General features: G+C 40.1%; 1 protein-coding gene across 1 annotated transcript; it reads left to right on the forward strand.

Moving 5' to 3' along the window:
• Window positions 1-631: 631 nt before the first annotated feature.
• On the forward strand, window positions 632-25847 carry LOC133663312 (solute carrier family 2, facilitated glucose transporter member 11-like). Its single transcript, XM_062068050.1, has 14 exons — window positions 632-728; window positions 5005-5044; window positions 5095-5158; window positions 5441-5539; window positions 12773-12933; window positions 13151-13275; window positions 16856-16985; window positions 17051-17199; window positions 20446-20633; window positions 22103-22213; window positions 23137-23238; window positions 23328-23403; window positions 23508-23635; window positions 25527-25847. The coding sequence occupies exons 1-14, from the start codon at window positions 632-634 to the stop codon at window positions 25737-25739; spliced, it is 1683 nt and encodes a 560-aa protein (XP_061924034.1). The 3' UTR covers window positions 25740-25847.
• The last annotated feature ends 1737 nt before the right edge of the window (window positions 25848-27584 follow it).

Genomic DNA, 27584 nt, shown 5'->3' on the forward strand with positions numbered 1-27584 from the left:
ATTAGCGCTCCACCTACGCCAGCCAGCCCTCATCTGCTCATCAACACCCGTGCTCACCTGCGTTCCAGCGATCGACGGAAGGATGAAGGACTTCACCATGATCATCCGTGCGGTCGGTGGCTAGCATCGGCTAGCGCGTCTGCTATCCGAGTCAAAGTCTTCCTGGTTGTGTTGCTGTAGTCCGCCGCTAATACACCGATCCCACCTACAACTTTCTTCTTTGCAGTCTTCATTGTTCATTAAACAAATTGCAAAAGATTCACCAACACAGATGTCCAGAATACCGTGGAATTATGAGATGAAAACAGAGCTATTTTGTATTGTATTCAATGGGGTACCGATACTTCTGTTTCACTGGTTACGTCACGCGCATACGTCATCATCCAAAGACGTTTTCAACCGGAAGTTTAGCGGGAAATTTAAAATTGCACTTTATAAGTTAACCCGGCCGTATTGGCATGTGTTGCAATGTTAAGATTCCATCATTGATATATAAACTATCAGACTGCGTGGTCGGTAGTAGTGGGTTTCAGTAGGCCTTTAAATGTGTCTATGTTGATTTGAAGGAGTTGGATTTCCTTTTACCTACTCCTCTTGTAATACAAGTGGCAGGAGGAGAGAGAGCGATAGAATGTGGAGAGACGGGACAGTGGATGGAGGAACGGAAAGAGAACAGGGTGAAGGCAGAATGTTGACCCGTCAAATCCCGTTTAAGGCCCTGTTTGCAGGTTGTGATATTGACCTCATGTATCTTTCTTCAAAGGAACATTGTTTTTACAGTTTTTGCTCTATATGGCAAGATGCATTATCATCTTGAAAAATTATGTCATCATCCCCAAACATATTTTCCATTGATGGAATAGGAGATGTGTCCAAAATGTCAATATAAAGTTGTGCATTCATTGAAGATGTAATGACAGCCATCTTTCCAGTACCATTACCTGACATGCAGCCCCATATCATCTTCAGGCAGTCGTCTTCATAAGTCTCACTGGAACTGCACCAAACAAAAGTTCCAGCATCATCACCTTTCCCAATGCAGATTCACAATTAATCATTCATTCATATGACTTTAATCCAGTTATCCATAGTGTACGATTGCTTTTTTTCCCCTGCGCCCATCGGAACCTTGTTTTTTTTATGTTTAGATGTTGATGACGGTTTTCGTTTGGCGTTTCGGTATTTAAATCCAATTTCCTTTTGGCACTTTCTTGCAGTTCCCCCCTTTTGTTCTTCATTTGTTTTGCAGTACATTCCAAATTTTCCTCAGATTTAAGTGTTTCCATATTTTTAACTCTGTTTGATCTAAAAATTAAACTGTTACTGATTACCACAATCTTTTTTATTCATTGTAGTGTTTCTTGAAGCCAGAAAGTTGCCATTTGAAATGACTATTGTTTTGTGTCCTGTCTTTTAGCTGCTTTTGTTCTGCAAAATGAAATAGAATTGAATGAACATCCTCCAAGTCTGGTGATTGCATATTTTTTCAGGGGTTGTGCCAGTGAAGGTCCTCACTGCTAGTTAGTTATTCACCATGTTGTTGTAAACGTGTGAAGGCCGAAAGGGTCAACCATTCACACCAACAGCAACAAAACGGTCACATTTTAACAGAACAAAACGGAAGTGACTCTTTTATTTATTGCATAAATACATGTCATAATCATAATATTTAATCTGATGAATGTACTTTCATTTACAAATTAATTTACCAATGAAAATATTACAAAAATAACAACGCATGTGCGTTTAATATATTTGATGGTTAAAATATCCAGAGTCAAAGCTAAGCAAGGGAAGGGACTCATAATGCTGATTAAAAATGAATTTGCATCCAATTTTCAAAATAAAGGAATTCTAACTAAATTAATGAATAATAATAGTAATAATATATATGTTTCTGTTCATTCTGTCTTGACGCCTTTATGTTTTCCTTGGTCTACCAGTATGATTGATTACTGTATATACATAGAGAGAGAGAGAGAGAGAGAGAGACAGAGAGAGAGAGAGAGACAGAGAGAGAGAAAGAGAGAGAGGGAGAGAAAGAGAGAGAGAGAGAGAGAGAGAGAGAGAGAGAGAGAGAGAGAGAGAGAGAGAGAGAGAGAGAGAGAGAGAGAGAGAGAGATTTGTTGTTTAAACACACAAGCTCATTTACCTTCCCAGACATATACAGTATATGTACATGTGTATATATCATCCATCCATTTTCTACCGCTTGTCCTTTTCAGATATATATGTATATATCTTTTCACTATTATGGCCCCCGTCTATAGAACAGCTTGCCCGAGGACCTCAGGGCTGAGGAGAACGTTCATGTTTTTAAGAGCAGCTTTTTGATTTGGCTTTTACCTAATATTTATAAAATGTATTGCAGTCCTTCGTACTTCACTTTTTATCTTATTAGTTATGCAAGATTTTATTTAGTTCTATTTATTTATTATATATTTACTGTAACTAATTTTATCTTCATATGTCTTACTTGTATTTTATCCTTTATTTGTAATCATGGTTCTTAATATTTTACAGGTTTTATTATTTTTACTTTTCAGCGTTCCTCAGAGGGAGCCATCTGCAACAGGGGTTATCGGCCGTGGTGTGGGGGCGCTTTGTGGCAGCGTCCTGGTGGCCATGGTCTGATGACCTCCTGGTGCAATTGGCTCCTGTGATAGTGTTTAATCACATGTCTCCTCTGTACTCAGCCATGCAATCATTTGTTCATATACTGTATGTACATGTGCGTGTTTGGTATTTCGTGTGTGTGCAATAATAGGGAATCTGGGTCATCGGTGTATTGTTTTCAAGTATATAAAGCATTTTGCGTTGCATTCATTTTATGTATGAAAAGCGCTTTATAAATAAAGTTTGATTTAATTTGATTTAATACGTACCCCGCCTTCCACCCGAATGCAGCTGAGATAGGCTCCAGCACCCCCCGCGACCCCAAAAAGGGACAAGCGGTAGAAAATGGATGGATGGATGGACATACATATATACATACATCCATACATATACAAACCCCGTTTCCATATGATTTGGGAAATTGTGTTAGATGTAAATATAAATGGAATACAATGATTTGCAAATCATTTTCAACCCATATTCAGTTGAATATGCTACAAAGACAACATATTTGATGTTCAAACTGATAAAAAAACATTTTTTTTGCAAATAATCATTAACTTTAGAATTTGATGCCAGCAACACATGACAAAGAAGTTGGGAAAGGTGGCAATAAATACTGATAAAGTTGAGGAATGCTCATCAAACCCTTATTTGGAACATCCCACAGGTGTGCAGGCTAATTGGGAACAGGTGGGTGCCATGATTGGGTATAAAAACAGCTTCCCAAAAAATGCTCAGTCTTTCACAAGAAAGGATGGGGTGAGGTACACCCCTTTGTCCACAACTGCGTGAGCAAATAGTCAAACAGTTTAAGAACAACGTTTCTCAAAGTGCAATTGCAAGAAATTTAGGGATTTCAACATCTACGGTCCATAATATCATCAAAAGGTTCAGAGAATCTGGAGAAATCACTCCACGTAAGCGGCATGGCCGGAAACCAACATTGAATGACCGTTACCTTCGATCCCTCAGACGGCACCGTATCAAAAACCGACATCAATCTCTAAAGGATATCACCACATGGGCTCAGGAACACTTCAGAAAACCACTGTCACTAAATACAGCTTGTCGCTACATCTGTAAGTGTAAGTTAAAGCTCTACTATGCAAAGTGAAAGCCATTTATCAACAACATCCAGAAACGCCGCCGGCTTCTCTGTGCCCGAGATCATCTAAGATGGACTCATGCAAAGTGGAAAAGTGTTCTGTGGTCTGACGAGTCCACATTTAAAATTGTTTTTGGAAATATTCGACATCGTGTCATCCGGACCAAAGGGGAAGCGAACCATCCAGACTGTTATCGACGCAAAGTTCAAAAGCCAGCATCTGTGATGGTATGGGGGTGCATTAGTGCCCAAGGCATGGGTAACTTACACATCTGTGAAGGCACCATTAATGCTGAAAGGTACATACAGGTTTTGGAACAACATATGCTGCCATCTAAGCGCCGTCTTTTTCATGGACGCCCCTGCTTATTTCAGCAAGACAATGCCAAGCCACATTCAGCACGTGTTACAACAGCGTGGCTTCGTAAAAAAAGAGTGCGGGTACTTTCCTGGCCCGCCTGCAGTCCAGACCTGTCTCCCATCGAAAATGTGTGGCTCATTATGAAGTGTAAAATACGACAGCGGAGACCCCGGACTGTTGAACGACTGAAGCTCTACATAAAACAAGAATGGGAAAGAATTCCACTTTCAAAGCTTCAACAATTAGTTTCCTCAGTTCCCAATCGTTTATTGAGTGTTGTTAAAAGAAAAGGTGATGTAACACAGTGGTGAACATGCCCTTTCCCAACTACTTTGGCACGTGTTGCAGCCATGAAATTCTAAGTTAATTATTATTTGCAAAAAAAAAAAAAAAAAAGTATGAGTTTGAACATCAAATATGTTGTCTTTGTAGTGCATTCAATTGAATATAGGTTGAAAAGGATTTGCAAATCATTGTATTCCGTTTATATTTACATCTAATACAATTTCCCAACTCATATGGAAACGGGGTTTGTATATTTTTTAAATAATCTGTCAGTAAAATTAGAGTGCAAATTAAAATACAGCTTTACCACTTTAGTTATAATATTTGCGCTTAAGAAATTTCTCTATGACTTTAGCTTCAAACTTTTTTTGTTTGTTTGAGATTGTCATTACTGCCACTAGTGGTGGAAAAGTGTATTACAATAGAGTACCACTGTGGCTCATACGGACCACAGCTGAGATAGATATTTTTGTCGGCCCCGACCCTATGGTTAAAAAACAATGGTTTAAAGTACTAAGTCCATCAGCCATCGTTAAAGCATAGTATATTTATTTTCATGCCTTCAAAAGTGCAGTTTTCATATGTTTATTTTTCTTGGTGGTGATTTATTAATGGATCTCTCTTTAACCGGCAGCAAGTGAAGCAGGACGTCTGCCGTCGCAGCGGCCAATCAGGTATGAGAGAGTTGCTTCAGGACCCGTGGGTCTGCAAGTGGACCTGTCAGAAGCGCTCCAACTCACTGGCAGGGAAAAGATAACTTGAAGATGTCACACGCCGGGCCACAAAAGGTAAGTCCAATAAAGCTTGTCTATTATTTTTGCTTGCTGTGGCTTTCAATAAAACGAACAAAGGATAATCAGTATAAAAGTTACATCATCACAGGAATAGTTGCCTACTTATTAGAGGATTTAAACAGCATGAACCTTTGGACAAGCTCAACATATGATTTATTGTGGGACTAATTCAGTCATGCAGCTTATATTTAAAGAATGTGACAATGTCCAAGAATGTATGCTGGACTTCCACACAATTCACAAATGCATTAATAGATATTAAATTAATATTCACAGAGTAGCTCTTTGATGCTGGTGCTGATGGTTGCTTCAGCTGCCATTGGAGGCACACTTCAGTACGGATACAACCTGGCCATCATGAATGCTCCAACGACTGTGAGTTGCTACATTTGTTTGCGTTTTAATTATTTATTTACACACATTTATTTACATAGTGATGTATTTTGCCTTAGTTATGTCAGCGGATATCTTCATAAATGGTAGAGGTTTACCCAAGAGCAATGCGAGGCACCATTTTTATTCTGTTGTAGTCAATAATTTCTTATTTTTCTCTATCCTCTTGTTGTGGGGCAGACTGGCTCGTACATGCACTAGGGTTGTACGGTATACCGGTATTAGTATCGTGCCACGATACTAATGAATCATATTCGGTACTATACCGCCTCTGAAAAATACCGGTCCCCCACCACCCGCGCCCCCGTCGTCGTCACGTCGTGACATTGCTGGTTTACGAGCAGACGAGCATGTTCGGCAGCGCACAATCACGGAGTACTTACAAGCAGACACAGTGTGTAGACAGAAAAGGGAGAACGGACGCATTTTGGCTTGAAAACTAAAGATAAAGGTGAAGTTATAACACTGAAACGCCCTCAGGAAGAGGTGCTTTAAGACATGGCTAGCTAGCTAGTGGCTAAAGTCCAGCTGCAGTCGGCAGTGTTTTCGCTACTTCTAAATCACTAATCCTCGCCTCCATGGCGACAAATAAAGTACGTTTCTTACAAGTATCATCCCTGCAGGACGAGGAATAGCTAAACATGCTTCACTACACACCGTAGCTCACCGGCGTCACAATGTAAACAAACACCATTGGTGGATCTACACCTGACATCCACTGTAATGATACTAAGTACAGGCGCGTATCTAGTCAATACTACTATGATTACGTCAATATTTTTTGGCATCACAACATCTTGCGTTTTAAAAAAAATTTATATTATGTTTATAAACTCCGGAAATATGTCCCTGGACACATGAGGACTTTGAATATGACCAATGTATGATCCTGTAACGACTTGGTATCGGATTGATACCTACATTTGTGGTATCATCCAAAACTAATGTAAAGTATCCAAACAACAGAAGAATAAATGATTATTACATTTTAACAGAAGTGTAGATAGAACATGTTAAAACAGAAAGTAAGCAGATATTAACAGTAAATGAACAAGTAGATTAATAATTCATTTTCTACCACTTGTCTTTAGTAATGTTGACAAAATAAGAGAATGGAAAATGACACAATATGTTACTCCATATGTCAGCAGACTAAATTAGGAGCCTTTGTTTGCTTACTTACTACTAAAAGACAAGTTGTCTTCTATGTTCACTATTTTATTTAAGGACAAACTTGCAATAAGAAACATATGTTTAATGTACCCTAATTGTGGCTTGACTAGCGGCCACAATAGTTAATTAAGTTAAAGTTCATGAAGCAGTAAGGTGGATGATGCGGACACAATTCCTACTGAATACTTGCTAATACGCTTCTGTCTGGTAGACTTTCCTAACTGTTTTAGTTAATCTTTATTTAACCAGGAATTCCATTGAGATTATAAACCTCTTTTCAAGGGAGTCCTAGCCAATAGGCTGTCATGATCCGTTGTCCGGATCATGTTTTGTTTAGTTTGAGATTCCTTTAACTGGTGATTTAGTTCTGTTTCAGCACACTGGTTTGTTTTCTTTGTTTCCATGGGTGCTGATTGTCGTCACCTTCCTCTGATCAGTGGTCGGGACGCTTACCTGCTCCCGGTCAGTAATTGTAGAGCTATTTATTCCTGCCTCGCGCCACAATAACTGTGTTATTGGCAGTGTTGGGTTAGTTACTGAAAACCAATAACTCGTTATAGTTACTAGTTACTTCATTTCAAAAGTAACTCAATTACTAACTCAGTTACTTACACCAAAAAGTAATGCGTTACTTTGAAAAGTAACTACATACAACGCACAAACACAAAGATATGTTACAAAGGCCAATTTGTTTCTGGCCAGAACATATTGACAAAACTATTTTAAATAGCTGCAACATAACATACACAAGTAACAAACAGCATAATAACAACATAGCTGTAAAGCAAGAAAGGCAGACACTACATACACAAAGCCTAACCAGGCATTTTTTCCTCAAAGAATTCTGACACAAAATCATGTCTGAAGCTCAGAACACTCTACACATTTCCCCAGTTTTAGTTTAGAGATAAGGAAAGATTGGCCTGGCCCACTAGGATCCCTCTTTATGTTTGTGAACTTTATAGTCTATACATTTAGAGTGATGTGATAATCAAACACTCCAGAAGTCTAGGATGAAAGAGTATACAAGAGAATTGACAGCAACGTTCCCTCTAAGGTGTGCGCCTGTGCAATTGCGCACTGCTCAAGCGTCCTCTGCGCACGGCAAATCTATGCCACGCACAAAATCAAATAAAAAAATAAGCGCATAACAATTTTCGACACGACACGGACACGACAGAAAAAACAGTTTTCGTCATCATTGTTCAAATATTGTAACGTCTGTCGAGACGCTTTGAGGACATGAATTCCATCCATCACTTTACTGAGCAAAACTCTTTATTGTCGGCCATAAACACATCACCAAAACATTAGTAAAAAAAAAGATATCTAGCAAAAGTGGTCATTTTCTGCAGTACAAACCAGACCAAAAGCAACTTTGTTATATCAACAGCAGCCGTTCGCTCTTTCTCACTTGCGCCAACACATGCACATATGGCACTTAGCCAGTGATGCGTTAACAGCCACACAAAAAGTCGGACAACTCAAACACCACACATAAAGTGTCATTCCAGGTCGTTACACTATGATTTACCAATCAAATGTGTGCTTATTCTAGTGTCATTTATTAGGAATCTTAATTTATAAATATGAATCATGAAATGCTATTAGTATATTAAATAAATACTCATAAAAATATATTTTTTACAAACAGGAAGTTGCAGGAATGCACACATGATCCCCTGCTTACATCTCATTGTGCAACATGTGAATGTTTTAATGGGAACTAAATGCAATGTCTGAAAGGAGTACAAACTATTTCCAAAGCAGGACCTCCACCCATTGATTGATTGATTGATTGAGACTTTTATTAGTAGGTTGCACAGTGAAGTACATATTCCGTACAATTGACCACTAAATGGTAACACCCGAATAAGTTTTTCAACTTGTTTAAGTCGGGGTCCACTTAAATTGATTCATGATACAGATATATACTATCATCATAATACAGTCATCACACAAGATAATCACATTGAATTATTTACATTATTTACAATCAGGGGTGTGGAGGGGGTGGGGGGGGGTAGGATATGGACAGCAAGTAGTGGACATATAGAGAGAGAGAGAGAGAGAGAGAGAGAGAGAGAGAGAGAGAGAGAGAGAGAGAGAGAGAGAGAGAGAGAGAGAGAGAGAGAGAGAGAGAGATCAGAAGGCATAGGAAAAAGTATCTGCATTTGATTGTTTACATTTGATTATTAGCATTTGATTATTAGCAATCCGGGGAGGGTGTTAGTTAGGGTTGTAGCTGCCTGGAGGTGAACTTTTATTGCGGTTTTGAAGGAGGATAGAGATGCCCTTTCTTTTATACCTGTTGGGAGCGCATTCCACATTGATGTGGCATAGAAAGCGAATTAGTTAAGACCTTTGTTAGTTCGGAATCTGGGTTTAACGTGGTTAGTGGAGCTCCCCCTGGTGTTGTGGTTATGGCGGTCATTTACGTTAAGGAAGTAGTTTGACATGTACTTCAGACAAACAATACAAGTACACAGTTCATGAAAAACAATATTTGTTGTTATTGTCATTGTAAGTGGGCCTAAACACTTATATTAGAAATGGAAATGACTACTGTCATTTGATTATAATAATAAGAGAATGTTGTCTGTCTATCTGTGTTGGCCCTGCAATGAGGTGGGGACTTGTCAAGGGTGTACCCCGCCTTCCGCCCGAATGCAGCTGAGATAGGCTCCAGCGACCCCGAAAGGGACAAGCGGTAAAAAATGGATGGATGGATGGAGATTGAAGTTGTTATTTAGTCAGGTTTGGGACAGGTGTGCTGCTGGTGTAGCCACAGTGTGCACGTCTGATGTTGCTCACATGGGCTCCACTGAATGCTCAGGGAGATTTTGCGTTTGCTCACACACATGAACAATTAGAGGGAACATTGATTGACAGAGTGTGTACCTTCAGTGCTGAATGATGAGCAGAGGCAGAGTTAATCCTTAAGTGGTGGAGGGAAAGTGGCATCGGAGTCTCTGTCTCTCTTTACTAGCTACGTCGAAGCATGTTGCTTATGTAGCTTGTTTCAGCAGATTTGAATTGCTGTTTTGGGCAGTAGATGGGATCTTTGATCCAAAGCACAATTTACATTTAACTAAAATGTTATTTTCTTTGTGCTCGACAAAAGAAAAGTACTGAAAATTAGAAATTATCTCCATGTTAACAAACTCGACTGCAGCTCCGCCATGATCAGACACGCCCCCGCCCCCTTCCTCTCTCTCCCCCCACACTCAGACACACACACAGAGCGCAGGTCTCTCTTCTCCGGTTTGTGACACAAGAAGAATCAGAACTACGACACTAACACACTTTATACTACATTAAAAGTAACGTAAAATAACGCAGTAATGCATCATGTAGTAACGGTAACTGAGTTACTGAATATAAAAAATAACGCGTTAGATTACTAGTTACCGCCGAAACTAACAGCGTTACAGTAACGTGTTACTTTGTAACGCGTTAGTCCCAACACTGATGCATATTATTGTCAGGAATGTGCTTCTCAGTGGAGGTCCTGACCTCAAAAGACAGAAGACAATTCAGCTTAGCTACATGTAGCTTGTCACTGCCCATCACTGGATACATTCCAATACTTGTTTACTCTATAAGTTTGCTACTGGTCCTCAAATTGATCATATTTTGCCTGGCAAAGTCTGAGTGCAGACAGCCCAACCCATTCCACCGATCATGACGGGCAGCTTCTGGGTATCTTGAATGGCTACCCTTGTCTTCCGAATTTGTTGATACACCAGAGCAACACTTAATACAATCAGCAGATGCCCTGTTATCATAGTTACGAATAATAATAATAATAAAACCTTAATATCTTAAACAGAAAGAATTTCCAGGCACAGGACCCTCAACTTATCCCATGCGTCCATCATGTATCCAGCAACGAACGTTCCGTCAGGACAGACAGGTTCCTCCGAATCAGAGCTTCTCGTCAAGGAAATCTTTTGTCAAATGCGTTGAGAAGCCAGTCGATCAATTCCTTGTCTGACTTTAAAGAAGAGTATCGAGAGAGGCTCCCAGAAAGTTGAGACGAGACGAGACAAAGGAGCTTTAGCAGGGAAAGATAACGGGAAGGGAAGGGAAGTGTCCGCCTTTGTTGAGAGTTATTATAAAAACAAAACCGTGAAGAATGAATAATATTCAGATTCAATCTTTTTAACATCCATCCATCCATTTTCTGCCGCTTATCTCTTTCGGGGAAGCGGAGGGGGGCTGGAGCCTATCTCAGCTACATTCGGGTGGAAGGCGGTGTACACCCTGGACAAGTCACCAACTCATCACAGGGCCAACACATATATACAACATTCAAACACTAGGGGCCATTTAGTGTTGCCAATCAACCTATCCCCAGGTGCATGTCTTTGGAGGTGGGAGGGGCCTATCCCCAGGTGCATGTCTTTGGAGGTAGGAGGGGCCTATCCCCAGGTGCATGTCTTTGGAGGTAAGAGGGGCCTATCCCCAGGTGCATGTCTTTGGAGGTAGGAGGGGCCTATCCCCAGGTGCATGTCTTTGGAGGTGGGAGGGGCCTATCCCCAGGTGCATGTCTTTGGAGGTAGGAGGGGCCTATCCCCAGGTGCATGTCTTTGGAGGTAAGAGGGGCCTATCCCCAGGTGCATGTCTTTGGAGGTAGGAGGGGCCTATCCCCAGGTGCATGTCTTTGGAGGTGGGAGGGGCCTATCCCCAGGTGCATGTCTTTGGAGGTGGGAGGGGCCTATCCCCAGGTCCATGTCTTTGGAGGTGTGAGGGGCCTATCCCCAGGTGCATGTCTTTGGAGTTAGGAGGGGCCTATCCCCAGGTGCATGTCTTTGGAAGTGGGAGGGGCCTATCCCCAAGTGCATGTCTTTGGAGGTGCATATCTGATGCATTTATTTCTCAAATGCCTAAAAAGGGACCAATCAGGAGCAGAACCAGATTTCCTCGCCCTCGCCCATGCAATATTCCATCCATCCATCCATCCATCCATCCATCCATCTTCTTCCGCTTATCCGAGGTCGGGTTGTGGGGGCAGCAGCCTAAGAAGGAAAGCCAAGACTTTCCTCTCCCCAGCCACTTTGTCCAGCTCTTCCCGGGGGATCCCGAGGCGTTCCCAGGCCAGTCGGGAGACATAGTCTACCCAACGTGTCCTGGGTCTTCCCTGTGGCCTCCTACCGGTCGGACGTGCCCTAAACACCTCCCTAGGGAGGCGTTCGGGTGGCATCCTGACCAGATGCCCGAGCCACCTCATCTGGCTCCTCTCGATGTGGAGGAGCAGCGGCTGTACTTTGAGCTCCCCCCGGATGGCAGAGCTTCTCACCCTATCTCAAAGGGAGAGCCCCGCCACCCGGCAGAGGAAACTGATTTTGGCCGCTTGTACCCGTGATCTTTTCCTTTCGGTCATAACCCAAAGCTCATGATCATAGGTGAGGATGGGAACGTAGATCGACGGGTAAATTGAGAGCTTTGCCTTCGGCTCAGCTCCTTCTTCACCACAATGGATCGATACAGCGTCCGCATTACTGAAGACGCCACACCGATCCGCCCGTCGATCTCACCATCCACTCTTCCCTCACTCGTGAACAAGACTCCAAGGTACTTGAACTGCTCCACTTGGGTGCAGGGTCTCCTCCCCAACCCGGAGATGGCACTCCACCCTTTTCCGTGCGAGAACCATGGACTCGGACTTGGAGGTGCTGATTCTCATCCCAGTCGCTTCACACTCGGCTGCGAACCGATCCAGTGAGAGCTGAAGACCCTGGCCAGATGAAGCCATCAGGACCACATCATCTGCAAAAAGCAGAGACCTAATCCTGCAGCCACCAAATCAGATCCCCTCAACGCTTGACTGCGCCTAGAAATTCTGTCAATAAAAGTTATGAAGAGAATCGGTGACAAAGGGCAGCCTTAAAAAAAGTGATCCAATAATTAAATTATTACATGACAGAATTATGATTTTTTTTTAAACAGTATTTAAGGCGACTGCTACAAACAACAACCTTTACAGTGTGCACAAAGAGGAAACTAACTGTGATGTTTTGTGATGGCGTCCTCTTATAGTACATTCAGACCTTCATCAACGAGACCTTTGTGGAGCGCTGGGCCATCCAGCTGCAGGACTACCAGGTGACTCTGATCTGGACCATTATCGTCTCCATCTTCTCGTTAGGCGGCTTAGTGGGGGCTCTCATTGCCGGACCCATGTCCATTCGCTTTGGGAGGTACTGTAGATGAGGCATGTTCGAGAATGATGTAGACTAGAGTTTAATGTGTTTGGACTTTGGCATATACAAATGGACTACATTATGGTAATTAAATGAACAATGGTTAAGTTTTCTCTGACTGACAGCACTGGGACACTCTACATGTGGTTTTGAAAATTTGAAATACAACAAGTGCAATTTATGAAAAAAATATGCCACAAATCTTCTATTGTAGGAAAAAATGCCTGCTGCTCAACAATATCTTCCTCCTAAGTGGTGCTCTATTGGCTTTGACAAGTCGTGCCGCCGGGTCGTTTGAAATGATCATCCTATCACGTGTCCTTATTGGAATAAATGCAGGTAGGTTTGTTTTGCTTATATGCGATGCTATGCTATGCTATGCTATGCTATGTTATCTATGCTCTAGGTCTAAGCTATGCTATGCTATGCTATGCTATGCTATGCTATGCTATGCTATGCTATGCTATACGATGTTATGTTATCTATGCTCTACTTCTATGCTCTGCTATGCCATGCTATGCAATGCTATGCTTTGCTTGCTATGCTATGCTATGCTATGCTATGCTATGCTATGCTATGCTATGCTATGCTATCTTATGATGTACTATATCAGGGGTGTTCAAACTTTTTCCACTGAGGGCAGCACACTGAAAAATCAAAGCATGTGGGGGCCATTTTTATAATTATTTAATTTCAAAACCAATACAATGCATAGATTTGTCTTTTTTTTTACTTTTACGGTTTGGTCAAGTTTGGTCCCGGGGGTCCAAAAGGGTCTTAGTCATAATATTTTTTTTAAATGTCATATTTAAATTTTTCCAAAAAAAAAAATATATATATATATTTCTCTAAATCTCTAAATCAATTTTAGGTCTGTATATATATATATATATATATATATATATATATATATATATATATATATATATATATATATATATATATATATATATATATATATATATATATATATATATATATATATATATATATATATATATATATATATATATATATATATATATATATATATATATATATATATATATATTATGGCAAAAATACAAATGTGTAGTATTTCCCCCAAAAAAAGTTTTTAACATGTTTTTGTTTGTTTGTTTAAAGCCCTTTTGTCAAAGAAAACTTCGTTTTTCATATGGCAAATATGCAACATTTTCCCTAAAAAATATTTCAAAGTGGAATAATTGATGTGAATTAATTGGAGCCTTGAAAAGGTCAATAATTCATAAAATTGATTTTAATTCATTGTCATTATTACCGGTATTATTTTTGAGCAATGACTGTTTTAAAGAAAAAACAGCTTGCGTAGCAGCTTTATGTCATTATTAGTAGAGATATACTTTGTGACGGACGATTCGATACGCATCTCAATACATGGGTTACGATGTGATTTAAAAACAATTTATTTATAAAACAGAAAGATTTGATGAGAGTCGATTTAGTGTATGAACAATTCAATATAATTTGATTTAGTGTATGAACGATTCAATAAGATTCAATAAGATGTATGAACGATTCGAGTCTAGGGTTAACATTTGTTGATTGACCCATTCTTTTTTACACCACAAAATAACATATGCATTAATTCCTGTACATACCATTCTCCTCATGGTAGACGATAAATAGTTAGGACCTTGGCACCAAGTGCTCAGACGAGATCCGTCCAAGGTAAGTCAATGAGCATGAACTGATGAAAACTACTCGGATAAGAGGCCAAACGTCTTTTAATAAAACTGATCAGTTGAATGCCATGAGAATAACAATAACCTGATGAAAGAGAACACCCTAGAGGCAAATTCATCTTCAAATATAAAAAAAAAAACATTCTATAAATGTGACATGCTTCCAGTATTTTCACATTTTAAAACACAACATATGGTGTATATCCCTAAAGATGTTAAATGAAGTAAAAAGGCAAACACATGTCAATTATAGTTATTTTCCATGAGTCAAGTCAAATCAGTGTCATCTGGGGGGCAGGACTTCCGGGACAAGGATGGGAAGTAATGTGTGTTGTGGAGTTGAAAAAGGAAAGTAAAGTTGCCGGAACAGAGAGCAAGACACGGAGATTGAGCCCGTTGTACGAGAATGTTGCATTTTGTGAAATAAAGAAAGACAAACTGGGAATCTGTCTGTTCCGCCATTACTTGGGATGTTACAAACGTACAATATTGACGGGCGGCACAGCACGGAGGCGGTCCGCAATGTTGACGTTACGTATCCTGCAGGTAATTATTTGGCGGGAAGCCATTATATTTTCTTTGTTTTAAAGATAAACTGTCTACTGATTGCGAGTCTCGCACGACACCTGGTCCAAGTACCTACGTCTATTCTCGTCTCCGGTTACGTAAGTAACGAAACACGAAAACGTGATTCTTTCCACGGACAACCCTGGTTCTCGTGTTGTTGTAAAAACAAAAACCGTCAACCGATTTCTAGTTCGGCATAATAACCGGTTTATGTGTCTACACTGGATTAACCTAAGGATGCACAACTGAATCGTATTGATTGAGGGAGCTATATCCGGTGTAGCCAAACCGACCGCTTCATAAACCGAATTTTCGGTCGCATCAGTTTGTTGTTAACAACCGTAGTTATTAAAGTCAACATTGCAACTTTTTCTTGTTAAATTTTACCCGTTTGCTCTTTTACTTCACTTTAATGTTTTGTTTTTTGGACACTTTGGACAGCTATGTGCTATATGCTATCATATGCTATTGTATGCTATCCTATGCTATGTTATGTTAAGCTACATTAAGTTACGCTGTGCTGCGCTACGCTATGCTTCAGTACACTACGTTTAAGACAGGGGTCGGCAACCCAAAACGTTGAAAGAGCCATATTGGACCAAAAATACAAAAAAACAATCGGTCTGGAGCCGCAAAAAATGAAAAGTCGTATATAAGTCTTATAATGAAGACAACAAATGACGCAAGTGTCTATATTAGCTACAATAGCCTACTATCAAAATTACTTTAAAAGTCTTATATAAGTGTTATAATGAAGACAACACATTATATAAGTGTCTATATTAGCTATAATAGCCTACTATCAAAATGACTATGTGTCGCAGGCCGAAGCAAATCTTCGTTGACAGAAATGTTGAAATGTAATATTTATTCAACACATTTATACAACATTAGAAACCATTAGTAAATCAGAAGGTGAGATAACTCCTGGAAATGACTGGCTTTTAATAGACAGACAGATAGATAGTACTTTATTGATTCCTTCAGGAGAGTTCCCTCAGGAAAATTAAATGGCGAAAGGTATAGATGTGTGTGTCCAAGTTCAAGGAAACAGCAGGCTGTCTTCTTCTAATAGATTTATTACAATTTTGGCAAGCTAGGTAATGTTTGCTGTGGTCTGGAACAACATGGCACACAAACAACTATCTGAAATGCAGCCAATATTACATACAGATAATGTGTCATGAGACATGCAAAACTAAATTATATACAAAGAGGATAAAAGTAAAGGATATTAAATGAGCTCAAATATACCTACAAATGAGGGATAATAATGCAATATGTACATACAGCTATCCTAAATAGCATGTTAGCATTGATTAGCTTGCAGTCATGCAATGACCAAATATGCCTTATTAGCTCTCCAACGAGTCAATAACATCAAGAAAGCTCACCGTTGTGCATTCAGGCACAGCATAAAACTTTTGGTGGACAAAATGAGACAAAGAAGGAGTGGAAGATTTCACATGTAAACAAACTGTTGCGTTTGTTTGTATTTTCCCTACGTCTTTCTCCATTTTCAATCCTTTTTTAAAAATGCTCCAGGGAGCCACTAGGACGGCACTAAAGAGCCGCATGCGGCTCGAGAGCCGCGGGTTGCTGACACCCGGTGTAAAGAACTATGATTCTCTCATCTGTTTGTCTTGCAGGAATCAGCATGAACGTGCAGCCGATGTATTTTGGGGAGAGTGCACCAAAGCACTTGAGAGGGGCTGTGGCTTTGTCCTCTGCGGTTTTCACAGCCTTTGGTGTGGTGCTTGGACAAGTGGTGGGACTCAGGTGAGGATGATGTTCTGATAATGATCATGAAAAAGCACAACAACTGTACAATCTTATGCTTGTAGAGAGATTCTGGGCAACGAGTCATGTTGGCAGTATCTTCTTGCCAGTAACGCCCTTCCTGGCTTGATTCAGCTCCTGGCCCTGCCGTGGTTCCCAGAAAGCCCCAGATACTTACTCATAGACCAGGGGGACAAGGAGGCTTGCATCAAGGGTGGGTACCTCAATAGAAAGCAAACACTATATTTTTGTGAAATCAGATCTTATATTGGATCTCATTAGCTCGTGCGTGTGGTCCAATTGTGTCCTTAAAGGCCTACTGAAACCCACTACTACCGACCACGCAGTCTGATAGTTTATATATCAATGATGAAATCTTAACATTATAACACATGCCAATACGGCCGGGTTAACTTATAAAGTGACATTTTAAATTTGCCGCTAAACTTCCGGTTCGAAACGCCTCTGAGGATGACGTATGCGCGTGACGTAGCCCGGGGAACACGGGTATGCCTTCCACATTGAAGCCAATACGAAAAAGCTCTGTTTTCATTTCATAATTCCACAGTATTCTGGACATCTGTGTTCGTGAATCTGTTGCAATCATGTTCATTGCATTATGGAGAAAGAAGCTGAGCAAGCAAAGAAGAAAGTTGTCGGTGTGAAATGGAGGTATTTTTCGAACGTAGTCAGCAACAACAGTACACAGCCGGCGCTTCTTTGTTTACATTCCCGAAAGATGCAGTCAAGATGGAAGAACTCGGATAACAGAGACTCTAACCAGGATTACTTTGATTTGGATGACAAAGACGCAGACGTGCTACTGTGAGTATGCAGCTTTGGCTTCTAAACATTTGATCGCTTGACCGTATGTGCGCAACTTTTTTTTGCGTATGTACGTAACTTTTTTAAAATATATAAGCTTTATGAACCTTGGGTTAGGTGAACGGTCTTTTGGGCTGAGTGATTGTGTGTGTTGATCAGGTGTTTGAATTGTATTGGCGTGTTCTATGGAGCTAGGAGCTAGCATAGGAGCTAGGAGTTAGCATAACAAAGACGTAGGTGTTTTTATGCAGGATTAATTTGTGTCATATTAAATATAAGCCTGGTTGTGTTGTGGCTAATAGAGTAAATATATGTCTTGTGTTTATTTACTGTTTTAGTCATCCCCAGCTTAATACCAGGTACCGTGAGTATGCAGCCTTGGCTGCTAAACATTTGATAGCTTGACCGTACGTGCGCGTCACGTACGTAACTTTTTAAAAATATATGAGCTTTATGAACCTTGGGTTAGGTGAACGGTCTTTTGGGCTGAGTGATTGTGTGTGTTGATCAGGTGTTTGAATTGTATTGGCGTGTTCTATGGAGCTAGGAGCTAGCATAGGAGCTAGGAGCTAGCATAACAAACACGCAGGTGTTTTTATGCAGGATTAATTTGTGTCATATTAAATATAAGCCTGGTTGTGTTGTGGCTAATAGAGTATATATATGTCTTGTGTTTATTTACTGTTGTAGTCATTCCCAGCTGAATATCAGGTACCGTGAGTATGCAGCCTTGGCTGCTAAACATTTGATAGCTTGACCGTATGTGCGCGTTACGTACGTAACTTTTTAAAAATATATAAGCTTTATGAACCTTGGGTTAGGTGAACGGTCTTTTGGGCTGAGTGATTGTGTGTGTTGATCAGGTGTTTGAATTGTATTGGCGTGTTCTATGGAGCTAGGAGCTAGCAGAGGAGCTAGGAGCTAGCATAACAAACACATAGGTGTTTTTATGCAGGATTAATTTGTGGCATATTAAATATAAGCCTGGTTGTGTTGTGGCTAATAGAGTATATATATGTCTTGTGTTTATTTACTGTTGTAGTCATTCCCAGCTGAATATCAGGTCACCCCCGGCTCTCACAGCATCTTCCCTATCTGAATAGCTTCAACTCCCCACTAGTCCTTCACTTGCACTTTACTCATCCACAAATCTTTCATCCTCGCTCAAATTAATGGGGAAATTGTCGCTTTCTCGGTCCGAATCTCTCTCACTTCATGCGGCCATCATTGTAAACAATAGGGAACTTTGCGTATATGTTCAACTGACTACGTCACGCTACTTCCGGTAGGGGCAAGCCTTTTTTTTATCAGATACCAAAAGTTGCAATCTTTATCGTCGTTGTTCTATACTAAATCCTTTCAGCAAAAATATGGCAATATCGCGAAATGATCAAGTATGACACATAGAATAGATCTGCTATCCCCGTTTAAATAAAAAAAATTCATTTCAGTAGGCCTTTAATTCAAAGCCATTTAAAAATCTTATGAACGACTTATGTCCTGTGCTCAGAGAGTATGGGGTATCGGACTGTCTGATTGTGGCGGTCCGCTCCCTGTATGATCAGTGTCAGAGCTTGGTCCGCATTTCCGGCAGTGAGTCGGACCCGTTTCCAGTGAGGGTTGGACTCCGCCAAGGGCGCCCTTTGTCACCGATTCTGTTCATAACTTTTATGGCCAGAATTTGTAGGAGCAGTCAGGGCGTTGAGGGGATCTGGTTTGGTGGCTGCAGGATTAGGTCTCTGCTTTTTGTAGATGATGTGGTCCTGATGGCTTCATCTGGCCAGGATCTTCAGCTCTCACTGGATCGGTTCGCAGCCAAGTGTGAAGCGACTGGGATGAGGATCAGCACCTCCAAGTCCGAGTCCATTGTTCTGGCCCGGGAAAGGGTGGAGTGCCATCTCCGAGTTGCCCCATGTGGAGGAGTTCAAGTACCTCGGAGTCTTGTTCACGAGTGAGGGAAGAGTGGACCCTGAGATGGACAAGCGGATCGGTGTGGCGTCTTCAGTAATGCGGACGCTGTATCAATCCATCGTGGTGAAGGAGCTGAGCCGGAAGGCAAAGCTTTCAATTTACCAGTCGATCTACGTTCCCATCCTCACCTATGGTCATGAGCTTTGGGTTATGACCAAAAGGAAAAGATCACGGGTACAAGCGGCCGAAATGAGTTTCCTCCGCCGGGTGGCGGGGCTCTCCCTTTGAGATAGGGTGAGAAGCTCTGCCATCCGGGGGGGAGCTCAAAGTAAAGCCGCTTCTCCTCCACATCGAGAGGAGCCAGATGAGGTGGTTCGGGCATCTGGTCAGGATGCCACCCGAACGTCTCCCTTGGGAGGTGTTTAGGGCACGTCCGACCGGCAGGAGGCCACGGGGAAGACCCAGGATACGTTGGGAAGACTATGTCTCCCGGCTGGCCTGGGAACGCCTCGGGATCCCCCAGGAGGAGCTGGACGAAGTGACTGGGGAGAGGGAAGTCTGGGCTTCTCTGCTTAGGCTGCTGCCCCCGGAAGAAAATGGAAGGATGGATGGACTTATGTCACAATGCTGACATTTCAAAAATTAATTGAACCTTCATCAGTAACTTTTAGCCAGCTGCTAAGCAAAAAGCGACACATTGAGCTCATTGAGGTTGTGTCCTCAGCTCTGCGGCGACTGCGTGGCTGCGAAGTCCAGAGCAGCGAGCTGGCCGAGATCCTGCAAGAACAGGCCGAAACCAAGGGCCTGAGGCCCAGTCGTCCCTGGGAGCTCTTCGGTGACCGCGCGGTGCGCTGGCAGCTCATCACCGTCATGGTCGTCAGCAGCGCTATGCAGCTGTGCGGCAATGACTCGGTGTGTAGTATGTTGCACGATGTCATTGACACCGCACGCGCAGGATTGGATGTTGCAGCTTGAATGGACATTGGAGAAGGTTACTGCTGGTCGCATAAAAAATTAATGCTGTGATTGGCAGTTTAAACTCTTATTGGACACTTCATTAGGGACATTTGCTCTTCTTAAATGTCCTCCTTTTCCTGTATTCTAGTCAAGTCATTTACAAAACGTAAACATAGTAGGCTATCGGCTATTAGAAGCTAACAGCTACACAACAGCTCAGCACACAATAGCACACAAGAAAGACATACGTAATAAGTGTCCTTCATTGAACAATATTTCAGTGTAAAACAGCGCATTTGTCAATATAAACAAATATCAAATCATTATAGTTGCATAATACTTACACATACAAATTCTCCAAGGCAAATATGTATTAGAAAGTATCCAGTAATAAATGTGTCCACATCATTCAACTTACTTAACTATTATTGAGACCACTTAGTTTCGCAAAAAACTAATTACCACCTTGCTTCAATTTAAAAACAGCATCATTCAATCACAAGGTTGGTGTTTTTCATAAATATCATCGTTTCTGACTAATTTCACTTGATTTTCCGACGTTCCACACTACAAAATAATTAAAGTATGTATGATTCCTGATGATATTGTATCGGCTTAACATCGGTATCGGCCAATACTCGAGGCTTCATTGTATTGGAAGTGAAGAGGTTGTAACAGAACTTTTTTAAAGTGAATTAACAGCTCCAAAGTTTAGCGTTGTGTTCGGAAAGTGAAAGTAAAATTAAAAGAAGACAATCAAATTGGGCCTCCAGATCAGGGGTCCCCAAACTATGGCCTGCGGCCCGGATCCGGCCAAAATCCGTCCTGCGGGAAGTCCCAAGTTAAAAAAAATTTTTAAAGTGTTTTTTTTTTTTTTTTTTTTTTTAATCTGTCCTTTCTAATCAATTTTCTACCGCTTGTTACTCTCTGTGTCTCCTAGCCGCTCAGACAAATCATATTGTCTAAAAATGCATTTTCCCATTGATAACGTGACATCATTGTGCTCGGACAATATATATATATATATATATATATATATATATATATATATATATATATATATATATATATATATATATATATGTATATATATATATATATATAGCCCTGGTCAAAATTTTTTAACCCAAAGCGGCCCCCGAATCTAAAAGTTTGGGGACCCCTGCTCCAGATGTTTGTTGGCGTCGGTAGTGCTACCCAATACAGAATAACAAACCTATTGTTTCGTGAATAATTCTCTAACAACGTCGAGCAAAAGTCAGCGTTATTATTAAGTGTACTGTACCTAATAATGTGTCCTGTGCGACTGTTCACAAATTTTTAGTTTAAGCTTGTCGGATTTACAAAGCATTAACTGAGTTACTGAAACTGTGTGTGCGTGTCAAGGAACTTCAGCGCGTAAAAGACTCCCTGTTGTCTTGCAGATCTACTTCTATGCGTCGTACGTCTTTAAAGAGGCAGGAATATCTGATGACCAAATCCAGTATATCACAATCGGCACGGGCATGTGTGAATTCACAGCCTGCATCATGTGTGTAAGTCGCTTACGTAACACCTAGTCTACGCACACACACATGAACACACACACATGCACACGCACGCACACACACACACACGCACACACACACACAAACACACACACACACACACACACACACACACACTGGGTAGGCTACTGTATGTCTAAATCCTCCTCACTTAGGCATGTAATAATACAGTCTAAAGTTGAATACATTTAAATAAAGTCAATTGAATGTGTTAAAATTACTAAAATACATTAATATTTTATATTTATATTATTCTTGCATTCTATATGAACTTTTGATTGCCATTTGGTCTGTTTTGTGTGGGGTTTTTTTAAAGTTCCAAATAAGTGTTTGATGAGCATTCCTCAACTTTCTCAGTCTTTTTTGCCAATTGTGCTAGCTTTTTTGAAACATGTTGCAGGCATCAAATTCCAAATGAGCTAATATTTGCAAAAAATAACAAAGTTTACCAGTTCGTACGTTAAGTATCTTGTCTTTGCAGTCTATTCAATTGAATATAGGTTGAAAATGATTTGCAAATCATTGTATTCTGTTTTTGTTTACAATTTACACAATGTCTCAGCTTCACTGGTTTTGGGGTTTGTACGTTTGTACATAAAGTTAAATAAAATAATATGAAAAAAAAACATTTTTACATGATAAAATAATAAATTATTTAATTGACTCCCAAACACAAGGTGCTGAAAAAAACAGTGAAACTTAATTTTCAAAATGTTCGATTTTGAGAATTGTTATGAATCAATGATGTAAAGTGTATACTGACGGGCCTAAATATGAAGTATGCCTAGAAGAGTTTTATGAAACACTTTGCCTTAAAAAGAAGATGCGTTTATTATTATGCACTGCGTCGTGCTGAGATTTGTGTCTAAAAGTTAGCCACATTAGAAGTTGATATCTTGACATGTTTTCAGAACCTGCTGATCGAGTGCAAAGGTCGCAGGTTCCTGCTGATGGGAGGCTTCATCCTCATGACCGTGTGGGCGATTGTCTTCACCATCGCGCTGTCTTTCGAGGTATTTCCACCAGATGGATGCTATGAATGTGCGGTGTGTTGTTATGTTGTTTTGTGTTACCGTGTTACGTTGTGATGTGACGAGCGCAGCACCTGGTATCCTGGATGCCTTACCTGAGCATGGCCTGCATCTTCACTTACATCCTCAGCTTTGGCATGGGTCCAGGTCAGTGTGGCACCATCGTCTTCATAAAGACTCACACACGCATGGCAGGATAGAGTATTACACTTCATTATTCTTATTAGCATTCTTCAATGTTCTTCTTCCAGCGGGTGTGACAGGACTTCTTCCCACTGAAGTGTTCAATCAAACGGCTCGGCCGGCGGCGTACATGATCGCTGGCTCCATGATGTGGATCAACCTCTTCATTGTTGGAATGATCTTTCCGTTTCTCGTGGTTTGTACATATACTTTATGTCCACACATAATGTTCATAACATAACATAATTGGAACCTTGAGTATTGGCCGATACCCATATTAATCTGATACGATATTAGCATGGATCACACATTTCTTTATGATTTTGTAGTGTGGAATATTAGAAAAGGTTTGATAAAGTGAAATTAATCAAACAGAGAACAATGGTAGCTATGAAAAACACTAACCTATTTAATTATTATCTGTCTGGAATTGACTTACGCTGCCCTTAGGTAAAGTGGCGTTGTAATTGTTTCAAAAAATTAATTAAGTTAAGATCATGATGCAGTAAGTTGAGTGATGCGGACACATTTGTTACTGGATACTTTTTAATACACTTCTGCCTTGTAGCCTTTGTATGTGTAAGTAATATGCAACTATATTTATTTGATTATATTTATATTAACAAATGTGCTGTATTAGACCTCACTATTGTTCAATGGAGGACACTTATTACGTATGTCTAGCTTGTGTGCTATTGTGTGCTTAACTGTTGTGTAGCTGCTAGCTTCGAGTAGCCTATAGCCTACCATGTTTACCTTTTGTAAATGACTTGACAAAAATAGACGAAAAGACCAACCTTGTGTGCTTAATGTAGGGCATTTAGATATTAACTGGCTGTCCAGCTTTGCACAAGTAAACACGCTGCAGGATTGCATGTAACGGACATTTTATTTGCATGTAACGGACATTTTATTTGCAAGTGATATCATCTGTTTTTTTCTGATTTTGGACCAATATCAGTTTCAGATTGCGAAAGCCCTACTAGCATTAATCTCGTTCTTTCTTTCTTTCTTTCTTTCTTTCTTTCTTTCTTTCTTTCTTTCTTTCTTTCTTTCTTTCTTTCTTTCTTTCTTTCTTTCTTTCTTTCTTTAAAAGAAATGGTTTTGTTCTTTCCACTTGGTTTTTTTCACAATCATTAGCTTTCAAAATTGTGTGATTTTGTTCTAGTTTCAGTCTCTTTTTAATCAATCCACCAATTAAGTGATTTTGTTTCTTTTAAAACAATTTCAACATCAATTTTAACAATCCAATCGTTCAAGTTATGTGATTTATTTTTTAATGGTTTAATTTCCAAGTCTATCTTCTGCTTCCTTCAACGAATTAAATGTATTTCTATTCAGCCAAGAAATTTAAATATTGGTTTATTTTAAATACTGTCATTAAATTTTGCACTATTTTCACTCCCTCTTTATTCAAACCTTAATTTTCATTTTTGAACAATTTCATTAATCAGAAATATGTGATTTATCTTTTATTATTTTAGATTCTTTGTTTTCTTTGTTTTTTTTCATAATTTTTTTTTTTTTTTATAGTCAATTATACTTCAATTTGGTTAATTTGAAGTATTCCATTTGCAGTTATTGATTAATTTCTTAAAATAATTAAAACATTTTCTCTCAAGTTAACTTAATTTTTTTTAAACTAAATTGTTTGATAATTATTTGTTGTGTCTTTTTATTGATTTATTTTATGCAGTCCACCCATTTTATTTTTAAATAATTTACTCAATTTTAATTATTTGTCAATTGCCAGTATGTGACTTATTTTTAATATTTCAATTTTGTATTGTATTCAACTGTTATACCATAAATGTGTTTTTTTGTTTGTATTGATTTAATTTGGTCCATCAAATTATTAGATTTTTTTTCAATACTCTTATTTTTCTATAGTTTCAGTTTCCTTTTATTCATAACATTGTGTATTTAAATATGTTTCAGTATTTTTTAGATTCAAGTGATTTTCTTAAAATAATTGTTTTGTTTAAACAATGTCATTTTATTTTACAACGCTTTCAGTCTATCACTATCAATATCACTATGGCGCCCTCTGGCGGCCACCATGTTAAACTCCTCGTTGTCTTTGGCAGAGTGAGATGCGCCAGTATTGTTTCGTGCCTTTCGCCGCCGTGTGCCTGCTCTCCGCGCTGTACGTCGGCCTGGTTCTGCCGGAGACCAAGGGCAAGTCTTTGTCGGCCATCACCGCTGAGTTCCACAAGCTCAACTTCAAGAACCAGGAAAGGAAGGGTCATGGTCAAAGTCAGTATCAGGCGGGCCAAGTGTGTGCGTCCACGGCCTTGTAGACACCTTCCATCTTATTTGACAACACAAGATGATATAATGTAGCAATCATATATTAGAGTCAATCTGCGCATGCGTTCGAGTGTGCGTGTGAATGAGAACACACGTGTATGAGAGTTAAATATTTGTAGGTATTCATTGTTATCCAATAAATATTCTATTGTATATGTTTATTTCCCTTTTTTATTAATTCTTCTTTTTAACTAAATACAAATAAAGCTTTTACTATAGTCCACAACATAAAGGGTTTTTGGTACAATTTGTTATTCAATCAAATCCAAAGCTTGCGAGGTGGCTCATTTCGAGTGTGACCTGCAAGCCTAACAGCAGGAGGCGACACTGCGTAGTTTGACGCGGGGAAAAAAACAAAACAGAAATAAGATAATATCATAGTAAATGTTTTCAATAGAAACATATTTTAGAACATGACACTGTTTAAAACAAAATAAATAAATAAAATATAAAACAGTTGTATTATAATTGGTAACACGATTGATTTAAAAAAACCAAAACAAAGGAAGGAGGCCGATAGATCTGAATAGGAACTGCAGTATTCAAGTTTAACAGCAGAGGGCGGCAGTGCGTCGTTTTTCAGAAAAACGCGAAAAAGAGATCAACAAATACAATTTCAACACACAGTATATATTTTTACGATTGTAAGAACTGAAAAAACGAATTATATTCTACTTAAATAAAAAAAAACGTTAATTAGATTTTTAAAAACGTGTGAATAGTTTTGTGGAATTTATTTTTAAAAAAAGAGGCAAGTAGCTTTAGATTGCATTGGATCGACTTTATTTGTGTTTTGGGTCTAGAGGCTAGGGAAGCACTGTGTAACTTTTTTGGGGGAAAAAAGAAAGCAAAATGAGAAATACTATATATATTAATATATTATTCATAATTTCAAAAGCCAACTATAAAATATGGAAATTAAAAACGAAGTTTTAAATAAAGAAATGTAAGTGCATTATATATCCATCCATCCATCCATCTTCTTCCGCTTATCCGAGGTCGGGTCGCGGGGGCAGCAGCCTAAGCAGGGAAGCCCATACTTTCCTCTCCCCAGCCACTTCGTCCAGCTCCTCCCGGGGGATCCCGAGGCGTTCCCAGGCCAGCCGGGAGACATAGTCTTCCCAACGTGTCCTGGGTCTTCCCCGTGGCCTCCTACCGGTTGGACGTGCCCTAAACACCTCCCGAGGGAGGCGTTCGGGTGGCATCCTGACCAGATGCCCGAACCACCTCATCTGGCTCCTCTCGATGCGGAGGAGCAGTGGCTTTACTTTGAGCTCCCCCCCGGATGGCAGAGCATCTCACCCTATCTCTAAGGGAGAGCCCCGCCACCCGGCGGAGGAAACTCATTTCGGCCGCCTGTACCCGTGATCTTGTCCTTTCGATCATGACCCAAAGCTCATGACCATAGGTGAGGATGGGAACGTAGATTGACCGGTAAATTGAGAGCTTTGCCTTCCGGCTCAGCTCCTTCTTCACCACAACGGACCGATACAGCGTCCGCATTACTGAAGACGCCACACCGATCCGCCTGTCGATCTCACGATCCACTTTTCCCTCACTCGTGAACAAGACTCCTAGGTACTTGAACTCCTCCACTTGGGGCAGGGTCTCCTCCCCAACCCGGAGATGGCACTCCACTCTTTTCCAGGCAAGAACCATGGACTCGGATTTGGAGGTGCTGATTCTCATCCCAGTCGCTTCACACACGGCTGCGAACCAATCCAGTGAGAGCTGAAGACTCTGGCCAGATGAAGCCATCAGGACCACATCATCTGCTTTATATATATATATATATATATATATATATATATATATATATATATATATATATATAT

The sequence above is a fragment of the Entelurus aequoreus genome, linkage group LG01 (assembly GCF_033978785.1).
Source record: "Entelurus aequoreus isolate RoL-2023_Sb linkage group LG01, RoL_Eaeq_v1.1, whole genome shotgun sequence".
NCBI lineage: Eukaryota > Metazoa > Chordata > Actinopteri > Syngnathiformes > Syngnathidae > Entelurus > Entelurus aequoreus.

Coding starts and splice junctions, on each gene's coding strand:
- LOC133663312 (XM_062068050.1), top strand. CDS start 632: ATGTGGAGAGACGGGACAGTGGATGGAGGAACGGAAAGAGAACAGGGT. Junction 16,986..17,050: donor GGACAAGTGGTGGGACTCAG/GTGAGGATGATG, acceptor TTATGCTTGTAG/AGAGATTCTGGGCAACGAGT. Junction 17,200..20,445: donor CAAGGAGGCTTGCATCAAGG/GTGGGTACCTCA, acceptor TTGTGTCCTCAG/CTCTGCGGCGACTGCGTGGC.